The 20774-nt window shown below is 33.3% G+C and overlaps 2 protein-coding genes across 2 annotated transcripts; one reads left to right on the forward strand and one right to left on the reverse strand.

Annotated features, from left to right (window-relative positions):
• Window positions 1-265: 265 nt before the first annotated feature.
• LOC110412147 (Rho GTPase activating protein with PAK-box/P21-Rho-binding domain-containing protein) lies at window positions 266-7211 on the reverse strand. Its single transcript, XM_021422616.2, has 5 exons — window positions 6277-7211; window positions 3648-3768; window positions 3327-3446; window positions 1722-1952; window positions 266-1126 (listed from the first exon to the last, which is right to left on the reverse strand). Exons 1-5 carry the CDS (start codon window positions 6687-6689, stop codon window positions 527-529), a joined length of 1485 nt encoding a protein of 494 aa, XP_021278291.1. The 5' UTR covers window positions 6690-7211; the 3' UTR covers window positions 266-526.
• Window positions 7212-10468: 3257 nt separating this feature from the next.
• On the forward strand, window positions 10469-12333 carry LOC110412151 (small ribosomal subunit protein eS25-like). Its single transcript, XM_021422621.2, has 4 exons — window positions 10469-10611; window positions 11064-11138; window positions 11263-11397; window positions 12064-12333. The coding sequence occupies exons 1-4, from the start codon at window positions 10609-10611 to the stop codon at window positions 12175-12177; spliced, it is 327 nt and encodes a 108-aa protein (XP_021278296.1). The 5' UTR covers window positions 10469-10608; the 3' UTR covers window positions 12178-12333.
• Window positions 12334-20774: the final 8441 nt, after the last annotated feature.

Here is a 20774-nt window from a genome sequence, read left to right on the forward strand (position 1 = left end):
TTTCGGCAGCAGTGCGCATAAAACTTTAGTTTTGTCTCCATATGGTGGTCCATCAGCTTTGATGGGTGCACCAAAACCTGCCTATTAAGTTTTTCCATCGAAGTGAAGAAACTCATATTCTTCCTGGGCAAACTTAGGCAGAATATTGATGTAGAAACACGCTTCATACCACCAAAGCTTTCCAGACGTTGGCAAGACTTTATAGGGTATCAGGACCAGTGAGGGAATTTGGAAAAAGTGAAAGTTAACATCATGGGAATGACAGTGAAAGGGAGAAACCACATCGATAGGATTCCAATGTTAAAGTAGATAGCACATTTTATGAAAGTGCAAATATCAGGGTCATGCTGTGAAGTATAGAACCATCTTCCACGATATTACACAAGGTTAAGCAAACCAATCATCACACCAAAAGATACATGAACAATTCACAAATTTTCCTTCACAACTTCTTAAAATGAACAAACATGCACAGCAATCTTGTCAAAGTATCAGTTAGGGCAGCCCAACTGCTGTTGAGTATCCTTCACCGCCATGCTTCAATACGTTCTATCCTTGAATCTATACGGCTCAAATTGCTTATTCCTTTAGTCTTCTCAGCAGGGTTTGTTATCTGAAGAATGGATTGTTGTCCACTAATTTTACTAGGCCCCTTCTTGAGACTTGAATTACTTGATTGACCAATATTACTCTTTCCAGCATTTTCTAGAGTGCCAGGCTTCAGATAGTTAGTTACAATGGCATCTGTCTCACTGATGAAGGTTTCAACCGGAGCTGGAGTCTCCTCAGAATGATCTGCATTAGCTATTAGCTTGTGGACAGAGGGTATGGGACTGTGATCTTTTCCATCTGTTATCTCATTGTTTGGATTATAATTCCTAAAACTTTCTCTTAAAGGTTCTTCAGCAATAAAGGCCAGCTCTCTCTCTTCATCATCTTTTTCAGTATCTTGAATGCAGGAGAGTGAAGGGCTCTGGTCTCCATTCTCATCAAAAGGCTCCAGACGGGATGCAAGAGTAGGTTCTACCACTGAATCCACCCTTTCTCGCATTGTCCTTAATATAAGTGTCTTGAGGAAGTTCATCACTTGGACTGCATACATCAGTGCAGTCAAAGGATCTGCCATCTGCAACCAAAATAAGCCATGAGAGACAGCCATTGAACCAACAATAAACCCAATATGCAATCTGCATTGCCATCAAAGTTTTCTCAAATATTTGAATAGATGAGATGGGGAAGATAATTAACAAGCCTCTGAGTCACTTCTCAGTGGTAAGAAAACTGAAAAGAAACGGGGGATGAGAAGGGACTATCAATGAATTCAGAAATCCAGGAGGGAGGGACCAGGGATTATGTTGGAAATTTATCCATTCATTACAACAGTACCTGATGCTTAACACATAATTCATCAGTATCAGTGAGTAAGATATTGGACCACCAGTAACAATGAAGGAAAATGAAGGCTTTACTCAAGAGGGACCCATTTGGAAGCATAGGGCAGTGCAGTGGGCCGGGCTCCCAACTGCACTGCCCTGCACTCCCAAACAGGGCTGAAATACTTTGGGTACCCATTATGGACAGAAACTTATTCAAATGTAAATTAGATCCTCAAGAAAATCTGACTTATGAATAAGTTTATTTACCATCTCAATTTTGCTGTTGTTAATGCGAGTGGTGATGTCCTGGTGAAATAAATATATGAAATTCCAAGAATATCTCACCTGAGTCATGTTTGGTGCAAAGACCATAGCAATATTGCGTGCATTCATCTTGTTTATGTGTTCTTGCTGGACAACATCAGCCATGAGATTGATGGCCCAATCTAATAGAGCAGATTCTGTTGGGGGTAGAAGCCTTGCAAGTTCAGCACACTGCTCTTCTGTCTGGCATTGCATTACCTGCTCAGGAGATAAAGAATCCAAAACTCCATTTGGAAGTTCTCTGAACCAAGCCTAAGAATAACAAACATCAAATTAGCAAATTAGGATTTGATAAAAAAAATGGAAAAATTAAAAGAAGATATGGTTAAAGTCATTTTCCTCCAGACGTATTTGCATACGCATAAGCATAAGATGAACGTGTATACAAGAAAGAATGAGAAGCAATGTCCAAGAAAACTGTGTCCCAGAACTCAGAACATGAATGTTTCATCACCAGTCGACTGTATATGTCATGTGTAAAATATTTCTCTTCCAGCAAAAGCAAGTTTCCCAGAATCATCCTTGTGAACATCAACATAGATATTCACAGTCAAAAGGAATTCCCTGGCTGAAATAACTGCAGCCGAAAGGAAAGTTTGTTGACTTCAATTGTTGAGACCGGAAACCCGAACCAACAAGGTGAAAAGACCAGCTGAGTCAACCTTATTTGCATAAACTTGTCACTCCTCCCACTCAATTACAGTATCTTCATATGTGATAGCAATAACCACCCTTTCCCCCTCCAAGGGGGCAAAAGGGAAAAGGACCAACAGGATCATAGAAAACAATTGTTCCACCAAAAACAGGGAGTTATATTGGTTGATGACCAGTCACTTTCAAACCTTGGGAGTGGTGGTGATGCCTAAGAAATGGGGAGAGCTATTCCCCATTGTGTACCCTAAGGCCAAGGGGACCTACATGTGTAATAAACTGAAAATAATATGCATTAGTGGCTATAAAAACTCAAAATAAGTTAAATAGTGTTTTATAATTGGTAACTCAAATTAAGGAAGAGCATATTTGCTTCCCCCATAAAAAGAGTTAAAAAGCATTATGGGTCAAGGAATTGTTAAACAAGACTCAAAGATGCATCAAATCCACATTCAACTTGAACAAATATTTACGAAAGTTTCGCTTTCCTAAGTCTTGGAGTCTGAAATCAAAATATTACTCCAAAATTTGATAGGGCTCCAAGTATAAACACTGCCACATCTTCAGTAAGCCCCATAAGAAGTAATATCAAATTTTCTTTTCTTTTTCCCTTTTTCCTTACCTTACCTCATTTTCCAAAATATCTATATTGGTTTGGTAGTAACAGAGATGCACTTTGAAAAATACACCACAAGGTTGATCACTATAAAGTATTTTAATTAGAATGTCACAGTGTGTTTGCATATTTATCATCTTAAATGGCTCACCACTCTGACCATAAGTAACCTACACAATTATCACTATCAATCACCCAATTTTCAGCCTAATGAGAAACTGCTGGGAAAAAGATAAAACTAACAGAGAAATTTAAAAATTCTCTGCGATAAGTTCATCTTTCCGTTCAACTCTATAACCCCTACATCTTCATATGTATGTAAAAGAATGATCAAGTGGGATTAAATAGCATTACCGTACCTTGATTAGTCCTGCCAAACAGTGTACGTCAATCCCTTCAGGAACCACTCCACCATTCAATTGTTCTCTAACATACTCCTCCTGACTGTTTTCTGCATTAATTCTAAAAATCCCTTCTGCCTGCACATGCAAAGTCAACAGTAAAATGAACTAAGGGCATAAAACTTAAAAACCTTTAAAGAAGACCATAAAACCTAGACAAAACCAGAAATGTCTAAGAAAATAAGCCCCGATCACATAGATGAGAGAGAAAATGCTAAAAGACTTCCACATTCTCCACTATTGGAGCTATAGCATACTGAAGAGGCAAAGAAAGAATACCTGCAAGCCTCCTTGAGCATACAAACGTCTTTGCATTAGCAAGAGTATTGTTGGCACACTGTTCCCTCTAGAGTCATAGGACAACTGCATGGATTCTGTGGAAACTCCAAAGACAGTTGTACTACCCAAAAAAAAACAAATTATGGTGTCAGGTATTGATCAAGAGAGACTGTCTTCAGGTGTCATGGTTCTACACATGCCATGAATTTCATATGAGTTACATGGAAGAAATAAAGTTTTTCAGAGGTGATGCTAACTCTGGTAGAGATTAAGAAGACTAGTCAGTATCATTTCCAGTTTCAAACAATCAAAATCAAATATTTCAACATTTGGCGTGGATGTATATGTGTGTTCATGGCAACTCCAACTCAAACTTTTAAGAATTTTCTATGCTGAAAGGAATTCTGAACCTTAGACAAGCTGCATCAAGCATGCCTTTTGACCCTTTCTAAAGAGTTGCGTTCTTCAATACTCATAAATTCTGATTTTAAACATATAAGCTACAGAGTGGAAACAAGAATAAAGCTAAAACTATTTCTGTTTAAAAACCATAAACACAGGGAAGCCCCAGAAATTCATTATCCACTTATTTCATTTCCTATTCTTGAGGGATAAAAAGAACATTAGTAGCATGAGGACTTGTGTCAATAACAGATGCAGAAGAGGTAGAATGAGAACAAGTCTGAAACGTGGAATTCTGCTATCAGTAAGTAGCCTAACTGAACTACTTTCATTCTTGGAAAGGACCTTATCTTCTAAAGGTTCTATTGCAGCCATGATAACAACCCCCAAAACCAGGATAAATTGGGCATCCCGCATGATCACATTCAATTTAAGTTCTGCAGCAATCTTGGTCAGTGAACTAAACTGCCGAATTATATTAGCTCATAAGATGATTGTTCTAGGAAAGCATACCACACATGTTTACCTCCCACCATCAACTCCACATCAGACTCAAATTTTGAGAAAACCATACCCAGCTTAGAGATCCACTCACCCAGAGAACTGTGGGTATTTTATCATTTTGCAAGAAAAGCAGAAGCAGAACATATCAACTGTAAATGTCAAAAACAGCAGCTTCCCAGATAACAAGACAATTAAATTTGCACCTGTACTCCTATTCCAGCATGATACAGCTAATTCTAAAGTTACACTAAACACTGATGCCCTTTTCCCCAAATGTAGCTGCCTCTGCAGAATTTCCTTATGCCATTGGCCTCAATTTACCTAAATTTGGGCTGCAAATTGCCCTACCAGCTAAATTACCAGATAGATGCATCTTAGTCTCGATGATACTTGAGGGAAGACATCAAAGGGAAAAATACAAGAAGGATCATCCAGAACTCTAGGATGTGGTTTTACCAGCAAAGTCTAAACACAATGACTAAACCAGATAAGCTACTAGCTGGCCCAAGCACCAAAAAATGGAAAAAATAGTAGGAAAACATTGCTCTCAGCAATTTGAAAGTCCTGCATGTGTCATTTAGTCACTTGACATTTAAGTCCAGAGACTGAAGACTTATTCCAGTATCAAAGGAACAGCCTAAAGTAAAAGGCCATAAACCTAGCACTACTAACCATTTGCGCTACATGTTTAACAAGGTACAAAAGAGCAACAGACCTCAAATAATGCCATTTCAAATTTGAGGATTTTCAATACTGATCAGAACTATGCATTTGGAGAACAAATGCACTTGAGAAGCCAAAAAAAAGAGGCCCTGTTTTACTGGAAATTAGAGAAGAATCTTCTAAAATTAGTTAGCTTTCAAGGAGAGATTAAAAGACTGCTACAAATACTCACAAATCCTCCTTACAAACAATTCAAGTCAGGCCATTTGTGACAATACCTTTAAAGCAGTAGTAAATTTTAGGATTCTCAAACACATAAGCTGATTGGTAAATATATACTCCATCAAAATGATGAAAAATTCCTTTGTCCATACTTAGTTTCAATGCTTGTCCTCCAAGGACTTTTGCATTTGGTCAAACAGAGCAAGCCATGAGACTCAAGCATGAACATTCAACCTCTCATAAAATTTGACTCCTTCCAAATACATGCAATTTCTTATGGCCGTTCTAAGAACTTGATAAGTCAATACAACATCCCACCTAAGACCCCGGAAAGGAAACCATGAAATGCAAAAAGTTGAGAATTTCATGAATCTGATAACCCAACAGGATTTTTTGAGAAAAGGTAGATAGGGTTCATCAGTTTAATAATTGGAAAATCTACTTAAAAAGAATTGCATTGCATAAACCATCCTTGAGTAAACAAGAAGAAATCATGTACTTGTTAAAAGTATAAAATTTCACACCTTCAACAACTTCTCAATTCGAAATTTAGAGAAAGTAACATAACATCATTTAAAAAAAATATACCATCACATTTCTTTGAACAGCTATTGGAATTAACCAAATTTCAGCTATTGCCATTCACCAATATTGAGTCCAAACAACTCCATATGCACCAATGCAATCATCAAAAAAGAATCAGAAAAACCCATAATTTTATTAACTGTCGAAGCCACTAGACCTCAAAAATAAGAGGAAAAAAATAAAACCAAACACCCACATTCACATCTCAATAAAAAGTTGGAACTTCGGTAAAGGAAAAGGGGAAAGGAGAAACCTTGCACTAGGAGCTCTCCGGGGAACTTCAGGCTCAAACTCGACAGGCAAACCCAAGAACCCATTGTACCTATCAAAGGTAACGTGTGCCACGTGTCTGACATTGGTTGGCCAACCGATCTCCATAGCACAAAGCTCTCTTCTATCAGTAGTCTTGCAAGATGCCAAAGATTTCCTGAAAAGGGTCACAAGCAAGGCCAACAAAGACAACTGATCTCTGTCCTGTTTCTCTCTTTCCTTCACTTCTTCCCCTTCTTCTTCTTCTGGGTCACAGCTTGTTACATTTACAAAGTCATCTCTGTCACCTTGTGCGCAGGTTAAGGACGTTTGGGGTGCACAGGACAAGGCAGGTTCAGAAGGAGGAGAAGAAGTGTTAGTGCTTTGAGATGAAGGGAAATGAAGGACCTCGGTCATGGCTGGCAATGACAGGAACGTTTTTTTCGAAATATAAAAAAAAAAAAAACCAAAAAAATTTATTTCTCAGGAGAACCAAAAAAATTAAAAAAAAAAAGAAAATTGGAAAAGATTTTGTTTTTGAGAATCAGATTTGGAAGGGAGAGAGAGGGTGGAGTTTGATTGAAGGAAAAGGGTGCTTTCAAAGAATGTGGGACGTGAGAATCATTAACTGAATTCACAAATAAAATATACAGAGGTATTAAGTGTTTTTGGTTTATGGGATTTTGAGCGTTGAAGAAGCAAAATTTGGTGGGAAATGAAGACAGAGTTATTAATGATTATAAAAATGTGGCAGCTTGAGGTAGAAGAGAAGGATAAAGACTGTCAATGGCTATGTCTGTGTGAATTGTGGGGCTATTTACCCTGTTTGGGGATATGAGATGGAAGCTGATTTAATGGCTTTTTGAGATGGATGGTGGGGAAAGAAATGCTGTTAAAATTCTTGAATCAATCAGACATTGATGGCTTCTCCTACAGACTTTTTCCTCTCCTTTCCAGCATTGGAAACCATATGTAATTGATGAAGTGCTTTGTTTCCTCTTGTGTAAAACCATGTTTAATGTTTACTCACATTCATATGTGTGGTAACCTTTCTATTTATTGATTTCTTTAATTATGTTAAATGTAAATATAATCTTCATTCATTTCAATTTAATTGAATAATTCATACATCCGAATATTTGAATTACTAATTGATATATAATTTTTTTTATTTAAAAAATATACAATTTAAATTCCCTTTTTCAAATTTTTAAAAAAACTTATAATTTAATTTATTTTCTTCACTCAAAATAAATCTCTTAAAAATAAAAATTCCGATTTTAAACTTTAGTCTGTCCGGTAAATAATATCAATACCATCAAATAATTTTAGTTTTAATTTTGAATTGAAATGTCCTTTTCAGAAATGCTTATTAGAATCAGCTGATGGTGATATTACAGATTAGTAGTATCTTCTAATATTATTTTTTTTCTAGTTTAAATTCATGGTGGCTTACAATTTCAATTATTAACAGGTCAAGGCTCTTTTCATGGCTATTCTCTATAAAAAAAAAACTAATTTTCTTCATGTTGTGTATGCTTCAAAGCTTTTTCCTAACAAAGGGATATTAACATTTACCAATCGATGTTGACCAAATATAAAAAACAAAAATTCAGAGCAATCCAAAACTAATTCAGGTGGTTGGGAATGATTTTTCTATATTGCTAGGTATTTTTTTTTCTTTTTACTCCAAGTCAAATACAAGATTACTTAAAATATATATCCCAAAAGAATCCCCTATAAGGCTCAATTTTATCCATAATTAGCATAATTATTACACCCATCAATATGGACTAAACCCCAAATTATAGAATCTTTGCTTCTTAGTAAAGTTGATCATAAATTCCTCAAAGACAAAAAAAAAAAGAAAAGAAAGCTCAAGTTTAGCTTATCATATGCTTGCCCATGTCTTATATGTTACTCTCATACAAATATTTTGTTGCAAATTCAATGGCATTATTATATAGTTTTTTACATAAATAAATAACTTTATTTCATATGACATTGCTCAAAGTTCAGTCCACCAATAATTATTTTGATCCATTATTATTAAGAATAAAAAAAGAAGAAGAAGAATGATTATGATTGTTTCATGATGTCATATATATATATATTAATGAGCTTAATGTGCAAGTAATAGAAAATATCCTATGAGATTTAAATGCAAAGGAATGTCTTGAACTATATATTTGTACGAATCGTTATTTTATTTATCAGATATATATATAAAAAGGGGATCAGAGAATTTTTTTTTTAATATTATTTGTTTGATAAATTGTAATGTAATATTGAAAAGGTAATTCAAAGGGATAATATATGATTGAGCACTTTCATCTGTTGAAATGGAAGAAAAGAGAAAGAAAAAAAAAGAAAAAGAAAGAGAGAAGGTAGAAGATAGGAGAGGAGAGGATGAAATGCAAAAGCTTTTGGCTTTGTGTGATTTGCTATGGGCGTGCTTGGCACCCATATAATTGGGGCATTGACGCGTGACGGATTACACCCTAATTTTATGGTTACACGATCCTTGATTTGTGTATAATGATGGCATCCCTTTATTTGCTTTAATGCTAAAGAACTCTCATCTTCACAATAGGATATTGATTTAGACAAGTTCTACCCAAACTAGTCAAAATGATTATTATTATTATTATTATCGTTATTAATTAATTAGTTAATTAAACAATAATATCAATTTATCAACTAAATCATCTATTTCCTCCAACTGAAATTGCTTTTGAAAATTGGGTGAACTTGATAAGTAGGATACTTTGATAATAATCTAATATGTTGTTGTTGCATACAAAATGGCAAAATAATTGGAGAAAGATCAATTTTTTACTATGAATTTTGGCTGTGGTTGGTGAGCTACGGTGCTACCGTATCTCTACCAAACTCTTACTCTTTGGAGGTGCCAAATCTAAGGCAAAAAAGTATGAGATGAACTAGTGTTTGTTAAGCAAGAAAATCCAACAACCCCAACATTGCTTTATAGATTGAGTTTAGACCTTGTATTGCCTCTTTTTACAAAGCATTTAGTGTAGAAAGGTAGGAAGATATTAGGGAAGCTTTTATTATTACTTCATCTCTTTCTTGTCCATTTCCTTTTGCTTCCATAGGCTCTAACTTGGGTACAAGTAAATCTACATTGAAAGAAAGGATTCATGATTTTGTATTGTGAGGCAAAACTATAAAACTTTGGGTAGAAATAAACTTGCACTAACTTCTATGCTTTTAAACCTAAATAAGTATACTTAGTGGAGATATTTTCAGCCTTGGCACTAGTAGGAACCTGTTGTTATGTTAATGATTGCTTGAAGGCTTTTTGGTCGAAAGCTTTCGACTTTTCAGGATGGGATGAGCCGCAGATTTAGAACACTTTTTGCCATTGGTTTCCTGATATCACTCCAGCAATTTCCTGTGTTTATCCTTGACTTGTCTAAATCCTTTTTGCTTTGATTCAGGCAAATCACATCAAAGGGTTTGCTTAATAATGAGGCTAGGACCCTTCCAGACTGCTAATGAGAACAAAAGTTAAAGTGAAAATATAGTGAGTTCAAGACTAGTCTATTCCCACATAATGCTAACCCTGTAATCAAGCAACTGTCAAGAATAGATTATTTTGCAAAAGGAGAAGAAAAATACCCACCAACTGATAGGAAGCCGCCTTCACTTTCAATGACTATGACTTCCTTTTGATAGGCTCTTGATCCAAATCCAGTTTGTTAATGAAAGAAACAAGACATCTTAGAATTGGCCATATGATTTGGCTGTGGCCTATCACTACCAATGAATCTTGTATCTCGCTATAAAGAAGTAATTCCACTTACTAGATTGTGCCTACATAGTTTGTTTGCCCTCCTAATTTAATATAGAACAAGCAACTATAACAAGTGCATCAAAATCATATCAAAGAGGAATTGGGAATTCAATACCCAAACCTCATGAGAATTCAATATTCAAATCAAAATTAACTTTTTTCACCAATTTGCTTCACAAAAATTTGAAGATTATTAGGTTGTTTTGAACTCTTTTTTACCGATTTACTTCATTGCGTTGGTCTGTTAGGATTCGGGCTAAAGTTCATTGTCTTATGCAAAGCAAATCTACGCCCAAAACCGAGAGTTTTCAGATAAGGCCTACTTGGATTCTGTATGGGCTTAGCCCTTGCAAACAAAGCTTACCGTGAACCACTTTTGGGCAGACTGCCCACTAGCCCTCCCTATGTGTAACATTACCAACATAACCAATATTACCTTTGTATTTTCCCTTCCACTAACCCTAGCGGCTGTTCTGCTTCTTTGCCCTCCCAAGGTTTCTGTCTCTCCATTGAATCCAAATGGTAAGCTTTTCTCTTCAACTTCTTCTTTGCTTCTATTTCCTTTACTTTGAAGAAAATGTAGTAAAAGCAAAAGAAAATAAGGGGAAAATGTGGAAAATTCTGAGAATTCTTCATGTTTCATTAGGAAATATTAGTGTTTTTCTTATACCCATCGGCTTTTTAGTTGCTTTTCCTGCGTTTTCCCATTAACCCAATAAAGCATATGCTGCATAGTTATTTCTGGCGTAATTTCGGCCTCTATTATTCTTTTTTTCTTATGCTGTTTAATTTTGGGAGACTCTTTTAAGCTAATTGGGAGCATGGAATAACTTATGTTTTTATCTTCATATGTAATTCTTCTTTAAGATTATTATTTGATGATTTTTTTATTGTTATGTTTCAAACAATGAGTTTTTTTATATTCCAAGATCAATGTTTTTTTGATTCTTCGTTTTGTTTGCTTGTTTTGGCAGGCACCAAAGAAGGATAAGGCACCACCTCCGTCCTCTAAGCCAGCCAAGTCTGGCGGAGGGAAGCAGAAGAAGAAGGTGGGGTTTTCAATTTTGTTGAGTGTTTAAAGATGTGAAATGTGGGAATTTGGTGTTTTCTGAATGTGTTTGCTTGATGAGTTGCCTTTATGGATATGAGCTTCTCTGTGTGGTTTTATGGCAGAAATGGAGCAAGGGTAAGCAAAAGGAGAAGGTGAACAACATGGTTTTGTTTGACCAGGCAACATATGACAAACTTCTTTCCGAGGTTCCAAAGTACAAGCTTGTTACTCCTTCAATCCTGTCTGACAGATTGAGGGTATGTCCGGAGCCTGCCTCATTCTTTTGAGCTTTTTATTTGGGATTATTCTGATATTATTTCATTATAGAGTTTTATAATCTAGACTGATGAAAATTGTATCATATCCCATTGTTTAAGCTGTAAAGCGTGTTTAGTGTTTTTAAAGTTAAGAGTTTGGTGCATGGATATTAAAATAGAAGTTTACTGGTATATTGTGAGAAACCTTGGAGGTTTGTGTTTTCTTTTGAAAACCTTTTCCATGGTATAGAGTGAAACCTAGATGATTGCTTTGTAACTGTGTTGTCATCTGTTTCAAATTTTCTGATAATTATTTTGGATAACTTGGAGTGCTTATTGAGAAAATCACTGCACTCATGTGCAAGTGAAATTTCTTTATCATTCTTTTAACCTTGTGTCTTGTTGCGAATATTTTAAACCTCTATTGTATAGAACAGGAGTATGTTTGTACTTTGACAATTATGATCCTCTTTCTGCTTGTATTTGTCTGATTGGTAGTTGTTAGTTGCATCTATTTTACCAAGAAGTATGCAGCATTCCTTGAATTTGTAATGGTATTAGTGGAGTTACTAATTCCCCATTCCTCTTCTGGTTGTGGAAGTATGTTATTAGTTTTGGCATCTTAATGGTAATGGTGGTTTGCTTACTTATTCTCCATTTTGTCAGATCAATGGATCATTGGCACGTAGGGCAATTAAGGATTTGATGGCAAGAGGTACCATCAGGATGATTTCTGCTCATGCTAGCCAGCAGATATACACCAGAGCCACCAATACCTAGATGATGGGAAACTGAACTATCAATCTGTCTTCTATGGATGATAGGTTACTGTTTTTGTTAGGGAACTGGTGCCTTTCATATGAACCTGTTATTTATATCTTTATTTTTTCCGAAATACATTTTTGCGCATAATTTAATGAGAAGTTTATTCTATCATTGAGTGTTTTACGTGGATTTGATTAGTGCTATTCATCGTAATCTTCAGTGGTGGAGAGGAGAGGTTCTAATATTACTTAAGTTTTAATCAAGCATGCTTTGTCACAAAATTGTCATAGGATATGGTATATTTGTTAGATCATACATCTTTTTTTTCCACGTCCTATTGAGTTATAAGCTTGATCGAGTTTCCCTCAAGTGAAAATTAAGAAGTATTTTGTTGATCGGATTCGTTAGGTAACAAGAAATTATGTTAAAAAAGTAACAACAAAATTGATTTGGCAGTCTCGTAACATTTTTAATAATGCAAAGGATAATGCAAGGTTTTGTTTGTTTTGAAATAGAATATCTAAAGTTTTTATGATTTATGCTTGTCTGGAGAGCTAAAACATTTTGAGTTGAGAGAAATACTCATTGATCACATAAATAAATATATCCCTCACATGATTAAGTATAATTGGTAAGAATTAACAACATATGGAGGGGAACATTTAATTATTTCTCAGAAGATTTCATTATATAGTTAAAAGAAATTAAGAAATTCATAACGGAAGCATGCATGGATGACAATCTTTATTTTTCAGTATATTATTTAGCAATAATTGTCATTTCCAGTAAGTTTTCTCGTAAAAATCGTCTCAAATATTACAAGAAAATCTTCTCGAGAAGATACTATATATGTATTTCAATGCCTATAAGACACAATTTCCAGCCAGTCTCGCTTCATCGACAATATTCAGAGAAAAAAGATGCACTGGCCATAATTCAGATTCTTAAAATGATCGTTGATTACAAGAATTTAATGCATGCGCATTGTTGCATTTGATTGTCGTCCATGGCAATTTAGAGAAGATAGGGAATATAATCTTTTTGATTGCTTGACGCTTCTTGCCGATTAACAGTTCTTCTTCTTCTTCTTCTTCTTCTTCTTTTTCTCCTCTTTCTTCCTCTGCTTTTCCTCCTTTCTTTCTTTTTCAGAGTCCGAAGAGAGCTGTTGAGACTCTGCGAAAGGTGAAGATGTTGGTGTAGGTTGACTGCTGTTTATGGCGACCATATTCATGGGGTGTGAAGATGATGCTTGTTGGAATTGAGACAAAGGCTGATCATGGTCAGAGTGTGTTGTTTGGGGCATTGAGGAGGAAGCAACACTCAGCAAAACAACGGCTAAAACTAGGATACAATACGCTTGGGTTAACATTGTTGCCATGGTGGTGTTGGTGCTAAAGCTTTGGTTGAAACTTGAGATAATAACAAGAGGCTTTGGTTTTAATTACATGGTCAACTGCTAGGATTTATATTAATGGTTGTTAGGGTTTTATCATGGTTCATCTTATTCTTAGTGATCACTTATTGTAATATTAATATACTGAATATTTTCAAAAGAAGGCAGCTGCTAATTCATTTATATGTTTTAAAAAAGAAACTACACAAATTTTTATTACTTTTTCCTTTCTGAATTTAATATCCATCTTTTTCTAATGCACTTATATGTTTAAAAATAGAAAGTATACAAATTTTTAATACTTTTTCCATTATATCCATCTTTTTCCTTTTTTAATGTTTTAAATATTACACTCTCTTTTTCTTTGTTCATACACTTAATGTACTTCTTAAATTTTATGATTTTTTTAAAAAATTTTATTACAAAAAATCATACATAGAAATAATATAAAAAATTAAATATTTTAATTTAAAGTTTTTTCTTCAATTGTTTTCAGATGGTTTTTATGGAAGGTATAAAAAATTAAAAAAAAAATTGTTAAACTTGCAAAACCGGTGCGAGGTAAGAGAGAAAAAGTAATTAAGCCAATTCAGCAGCTCTACATATGTGGGTCATTCCTTCATTCATCTTTTTCATAGGAGATATATTGCCTTGCTTCTAGTCTTGGTGTGCCTTGGTGACACAACCGGTTCAACTCATTGACAATGTTTTCTCTAAGAGGGAACTTATTTGGTTTGCCAAAAACTTTTTATGTCTAATCTACCATTCTGACATATAAAATTTTAAATTTTTATATACAAGGAACTAATATTACATACATAACAACAATTAAACAAGCGGATGCTATGCTTTAAGGATTACTGGAAAAAAAAAATTACAATACAACAAAACTGGAGAAATGAAAATTTAAACAACCTGAACATTCCAAACTCTTGGTCGAGAAATTAGTTTGTATAGAAACCTTTTCAATTCCCCAGTCAGGTGAGACAAGAGAAATGACCAATTAATTTGCCTAGAGGACTTACCTCACTAGGGAAAAGGATCACCTTTCCTATCTTTTCTGAATTGCCATGGCAGCATTGTGCATGCATAAATTCTTATAATCAAGACCATTTTTAAGAGTCTTAATTGTGGTTCGTGCATCTTCTTTTTCTCTGAATTTTGTCCATGATGCAAGAATCGCTGCCAATTGTGTCTTATAAGAATTGAAAAGTACATATATAATATCTTCTTCAAATGATTTTCTTGCAATATTTGAAAAGATTTTTGCAACATAATTTACTGAAAAATAAAGATTGTCATTAATGTTTCCGATATGAATTTCTTAATTTCTTTTAATTATATAATGAAATATTCTGAGAAATAATTAAATGTTTCCCTCCACGTGCTGTTTGTTCTTAATAATTATGCTTAATCATTGAGGAGGATGGACGACTCATAAAATATTTTACATCTTAAATAAAACAAGCCTTAAGTCATAAAAACTTTAAATATGCTACTTCAAAACAAATTGACCTTACATTCTCCTTTCGAGTAAAATGATAAACAACATTGACCAATTAAATCCTTTGCATTATTAAGAATGTTAAAATATTAATGGTAGAATAAAATTTTCATTAAATTCATAGCAACAAAAATTAATTTTAATCCCTCGATCAAGTTTGTCAATAAAAGTTATTAATTTTCGCAACTTATTTTTTGTTGTATGGATCAAATATACAATAATTTAGATATATTAGCATGCTAAAGATTGGTGGAAGGGTTATGCTTTTTTTTTTTTTTGAAAATTGGTGAAAGGGTTTTGTTAGGTTGAAGCTAAAGATGCTCCAAACTTCAAGCCTGTGGGTATGGCTATGATTTCTTGTTGCCAACAGAAGGTGTGAATGTGGCTCTCATAGGCAATCGGTTCTGTGAGAAGGTCTTTTGTAGCCGTCCTGTTTTTTTTTTTCCCTCTTGCTGGGAGATTTTTGTATAAATTCATATATTTGAAAAAAAAAAAAGACAGAAGGTGCGAATATGTTTATTAATCTTTGTATTATTTTATCAACCAATTTGTAACATTTTTTTTTTAATTTAGAAGTGATATGAAATTTCAATTTCAGAAAAATCTTTGTCAGCAATTGCCGCATCAATATTTTTGCCACATCAACATGTGCTTTGTTAGTATTTTCGCTATATTAACGTATAGCCAATGTCATGTCAACAAGAATGTCATGTTAACTTGACTAAAATACCACGTTAGGATATTTAATTGTGAAAAATTTTCAATGTTAGAATTAGGAACTGAAATTAATAAATTAAAAAAAATATAAGGATTCAATTTATTAAATTCACAATTTTTATAATGTATAGGAATTAATTGCATAATTTAACTAATTATTTTTAAGAAGATATCATTATATATAGTTAAAAAAATTCATAACGTAAACATTAATGACAATCTTTATTTTTCTGTAAGTTATCTCGCAAAAATCTTATTAAATATTGCAAGAAAATCTTCTCGAGAAGATACTATATTTGTATTTTTCAATGCCTATAAGACACAATCTCCAGCTAGACTTGCTTCATTGACAAAATTCTGAGAAAAAGAAATGCACGGGTTACTAAAAATGAGTTTTAAAATTGGTCTTTGATAACAAGAATTTATGCATGCGAAATGTTGCATCTGATGGTTGTTCATGGCAATTCAGAGAAGATAGGAAGGATAACCCCTTTCACTGGTGAGGTAAGTCATCTAGGCAACTTACATGGTCATTTCTCCAGTGACGATTTTACATTTTCATAGGGATCATTAATAGTGTGATATTTTGCAGTCTATAGTTTAATAATGCAACCTGCCCTGCAGGGAGAATATTGGAGAATTCTCTTGGTTACTGGTGTTCGCAGCTTCATCAGGGCAATAGCTACATCCGGCGCTACCAAGGAGAGAGTAGGGTTCTCTTGGTTATTATTGTTCACAGCTTCATCAGAGTCAGTAGCCACAATCTGCGCTACAAGGGAGAGAGGAAGCTTCTCTTGGTTCTTGCTGTTCGCTCCTTCATCCATCTGAATTTCTCCTGGAGAGAGGAGGTTTCCAAGTTTGTTTCTCTTTGATTATTCATTTCCTCATTAATCCTTGAAGGATCCGATTGAGAGTACCCACATTAGACTCTTTAAACATATTCGGAATGACTAGATTGTGATCTAGATATCCTTAGGGGAATTGAACTAAACAGCTAAGTCCCCGACCAAGATTAGGAATATTCGGGTTGTTTAAACTTCCATGTCTCAAGTTTGTTTCTATTTGGGGTCAGGGTAGTAGGCTTATTGAACATGGATGTCGAAGGAGCCATGGGTCGAGGAGCCGCTAAGAGGTAAAGGCTATAAGACTATGAAAGAGGCTTATGTATGGTATGGAAATCTTTGTTAGGATTATCTAAATTTCTAATCTTATCTTTTGTTGGAAGAAGTTTGTTTTTAATCTTGTGCAGGTACGCGTGATGCAAGGAACGGGTTACATGTTTGGTTAGGGGGAATGGAATGGCCATTCCCCCTTTATTCTTGTTATCTAGCTATTCTTGTAGTTTTTGAGAAACCAGAATAACCATTATCAAGGATATTTTAGTAATGGTTATTCCACACTGGGGGAGCAGGCAAAAAATTATTATTGTACAAAATTAGCATTCATCAGTTTTGAAAATTATCCTCTGATATTAGATCTAATTTGTTCATTTTCACATTTCTGTTCCCTCTCTATCTCCCTCTCTCCTTCTTTCTCTAGATAAAACTAAAATTTTAATACAAATTATGAAAATTAATATTTTAAATTTCAAAATTAAATTAAAATTTTAATATAAATTATAATAATTAATATTTAAAATTAAATTAAAATTTTAATTATAAATTTTAAAAATGAAGAATAAAATAAAATAATGGTATTAATTATAAATTATTTTAATTATAAATTATTAATATTTTAAATGAAATATAAATTATTATCATTTTAAAAATAAATAATCATGTTAGAATTTTAAATAATAATTTAATCATATTTTCAATAAATTATTAAAAATAAATATTTAAAATTAAAAAACAAATATTATGACAAAAGGCCTTTTTGTTTTTTTTATCATGTATTCTTTTGTTATTCCAAAGCTATTTTTACCAACCAAATATTGGAATAAATCATAATACTCATTCATACCCTATTCCATTTTATGAATCAAAGTCCATAATAATTTTTCTTATCTTATTTTATTTTCACAAAATAGAATAATAAAGGGTATTTTTGTTTTTTGTCACATATTTTTTTTATAATTTAAAACTACTTGTACTAACCAAATATTAAAATAAATCATAATAATAATTTCTATCCTATTTCATTTCATGAATCAAAGTACATAATAGTTATTCATTTAAAAAGAATGTTTCATGAAATTTAGGCTCCCTTGGATGCAATTGCAACATTTTTACTCATACTTCTCCACTAGAAGCAATTGTAATGTCAAAGGAATTGAGTTCAATTATAACATGACATATCATTTTTGTTGCATTTTATTTAATTGAGAACGGTTGAATTCAATTATAACATAAAAAAAAATTAAAGAAACAATGTGATTTTAATGACATCATTTTCGTTGCATTTTATTTAACCGAGCAGAGTGTCCTTTATGAAGTAAACTGTTTCAAATTATAAATAAATAGTAAATTGTTAAAAAATAAATATAACAATTTATTATTTATTTAATTATTACCTTATAACTAGTTGAAGTTGAGTAGTAGCATGATTTTAACTTCAAATCTATGATACACCAAAATCATATGATTTTCAAGAAAGTATAATTAAGTGAAGCTATATGGCATAGGTGAAAATGAGATTGAGTTGAAAAAACTAATAAAAAATGAGATTGAGTTGAAAAATTCTGTAAATTTTTTTATTAAAAAACCAAAGTCCTTGAAACTTTAATTTTTTTATTTTTAATTGGAGGAAGGTTCGATCTTTTAAGTAAGAAGATCATGTATCAACTAATAAGTCAAATGCTCGAATGTAAAACTTTAGTTTGACAAAGGTCATTATTTTACATTCCAGGGCATTTTAATCACAATTTTTTTGTTGCAACTATACTATTTCTAAATACATACTTACCCATTATAATTTGTATGCATTCAAAATCTACGCTTCACTATTACATATGCAAATTAAAGATGGCAACAATCTATTATCTTAATATTCAATTATACTTTCTATTATAATTATTATCAACATTCACATATTTAAATTTTGTTTATTAATTACAGACTCACAGCATATCGTTATGTTTACAATGAAAAATAATGGTAAATGAAAAACTAATGGAACATACAAGTTCTATTCTCATCGGAATATATATCACTCCAGGAAGAAAAATGTGTACTCTTTTATAACCCAGTCAGTCTAACAACCAGAAGAAAAACCCAGCCAATTGAAGAAGAAGAAGAAGAAGTGACAATTAAAAATGCCAAAGGGGATCGCCGGGGAAGAAGAAGAAAGAAGAAAAAAGACCTAGCCATTGAGGAAGAAGACTCTCGGTCAGAAGAAGAAACATTTTTTCAAATGAAGGATAAAAATGGTAAATCAGTTTTTTTAACTTAATTGGCAAAATAAGTTACAACATTGATTTTTCATTGCAATCATATTTCTTCCACGAAGAGTAATGTGATTACAATATAATGTTATATTGCACTGATTTTTTTTCTTACCAAAATGTTGTAATGTATTTTAAAATCTCACATTATAAGAATTTTTTGAAAAAATCTCTCTTACCAGATGCTCGAATTTTATTGATTGATACATAATACGGCAAGGGATTTCCATTAATTGTGGAGGTAGTTTATAGGTAATTGGGCAATCGATTTTCCAGTACAGAGATTAACTTTACATTGTTATTTTGATAAAATGTTTGAGAATTATGCACGAAGTTGTATTCCAAAATTAATGATGTTGCTCTATATCTTGAGACAAGATTTGAGATGATTATTTTGTTTAGGTTGTTTTCAATATCCTTCGTAGTTCGGGTGTGTCTTTTTAGGAGAAAGTCAATGTTTTTTTTCAACCTGTTTTTGAAAGATATCACTTGATCTGTGTATTCATCCTTATTCTATTGTAAGCTACGTCTAGTCCTCAGAAGTTGCAATCGGACGGGCGTCGGCCTCATGCAACTCTCGTTGAGGTCCCTTCTGTTAAACCTCTCTTCTTTCTTAATAAACTTCCTTCGCCTCCACAGCCGGCTCAATAATCGTGAAAATTAAAAGTTAAATATTTAAATGAGATATTTTTATTTTAATTAAAAGAATTATTAAAATTTTATTTTTCTAATTTTTAAAATTGAAAAAGTTTTAATTAAATTTTTAGATTATAAATTAAAAAAATATAATTGATATTATATATAATAAAAATTATTAAAAATCATTACATATATATTATCTTAAAAGAAATAATTGACAATTAATAACATTGTGAGAATTGAAAAGTGATAAAACATTAAAATTTATTAAGCACATAATTAAATCTAATTAACACTTTATAATCCTTTTATTGTGTGCCTTTTATCCTGACAACTTTTATATATATATATTGTGAAAAGTGGATTTTATTCAACCAAAAGCTTGGATGCCATTTCAAGCCTAGCACCTAACCGGTGTTAAGACTCTTCATGGCATCGACAGCAAGCTTAAGAACGGGCTTTGCCCTTGTACAACACAAAAGGAACTGCAGCAAGCCTTTGGCATTGAAAGCGGTAAGAGAACACGCCCCTGTCAACAGAAAAGGAAAGCGCGACTAGAAAACAAAAGATGAACTAAAGTCCTAACATTAACAAATAGAGCCCAAATTTGGTTAAAAGAAGAAGATCCCTAGAAGCGCTGCGAGCTTTCGACCCCAAGCTGATCAGCCTTGAGCGGCAACCCTTGGCCAGTCTCCCAAACACAGAAAGGAGAGAGGAGAAGCCTCCCAACACATCACAATCGCACAAAGAGAACAGTATCAGACGCCAAGACGCCACCCAATCCCAGCCAACCATATCTCTTCAGCAGACCAGAGCAAGCCGTTGTTAGCCCCACGACCAGAATCCTCATGCATGAGATCATGAAGCAACCAAAGCAATCCTGCACCAGAAAAACCTTTCAGCACAGAGCCAACCCTCACATTTAAACTTTTGCTTATTAAAATTAAAATTTTTTGCTTATTAAATTATATCAGATT

Source organism: Theobroma umbraticum, unplaced genomic scaffold (genome assembly GCF_002168275.2).
Source record: "Theobroma umbraticum cultivar Fairchild unplaced genomic scaffold, ASM216827v3 scaffold_95.0, whole genome shotgun sequence".
Taxonomy (NCBI): Eukaryota; Viridiplantae; Streptophyta; class Magnoliopsida; order Malvales; family Malvaceae; genus Theobroma; species Theobroma umbraticum.

Excerpts from the sequence above, each read along its gene's own strand:
- LOC110412151 (XM_021422621.2), top strand. Across the intron at positions 11,139-11,262 it reads GAGGGAAGCAGAAGAAGAAG|AAATGGAGCAAGGGTAAGCA; the intron begins GTGGGGTTTTCA and ends GTTTTATGGCAG. Across the intron at positions 11,398-12,063 it reads TCCTGTCTGACAGATTGAGG|ATCAATGGATCATTGGCACG; the intron begins GTATGTCCGGAG and ends CCATTTTGTCAG.
- LOC110412147 (XM_021422616.2), bottom strand. The coding sequence starts at position 6,689 with ATGACCGAGGTCCTTCATTTCCCTTCATCTCAAAGCACTAACACTTCT. Across the intron at positions 3,769-6,276 it reads CGGAGAGCTCCTAGTGCAAG|TACAACTGTCTTTGGAGTTT; the intron begins GTTTCTCCTTTC and ends TTTTTTGGGTAG. Across the intron at positions 1,953-3,326 it reads GTTTGGCAGGACTAATCAAG|GCTTGGTTCAGAGAACTTCC; the intron begins GTACGGTAATGC and ends TGTTATTCTTAG.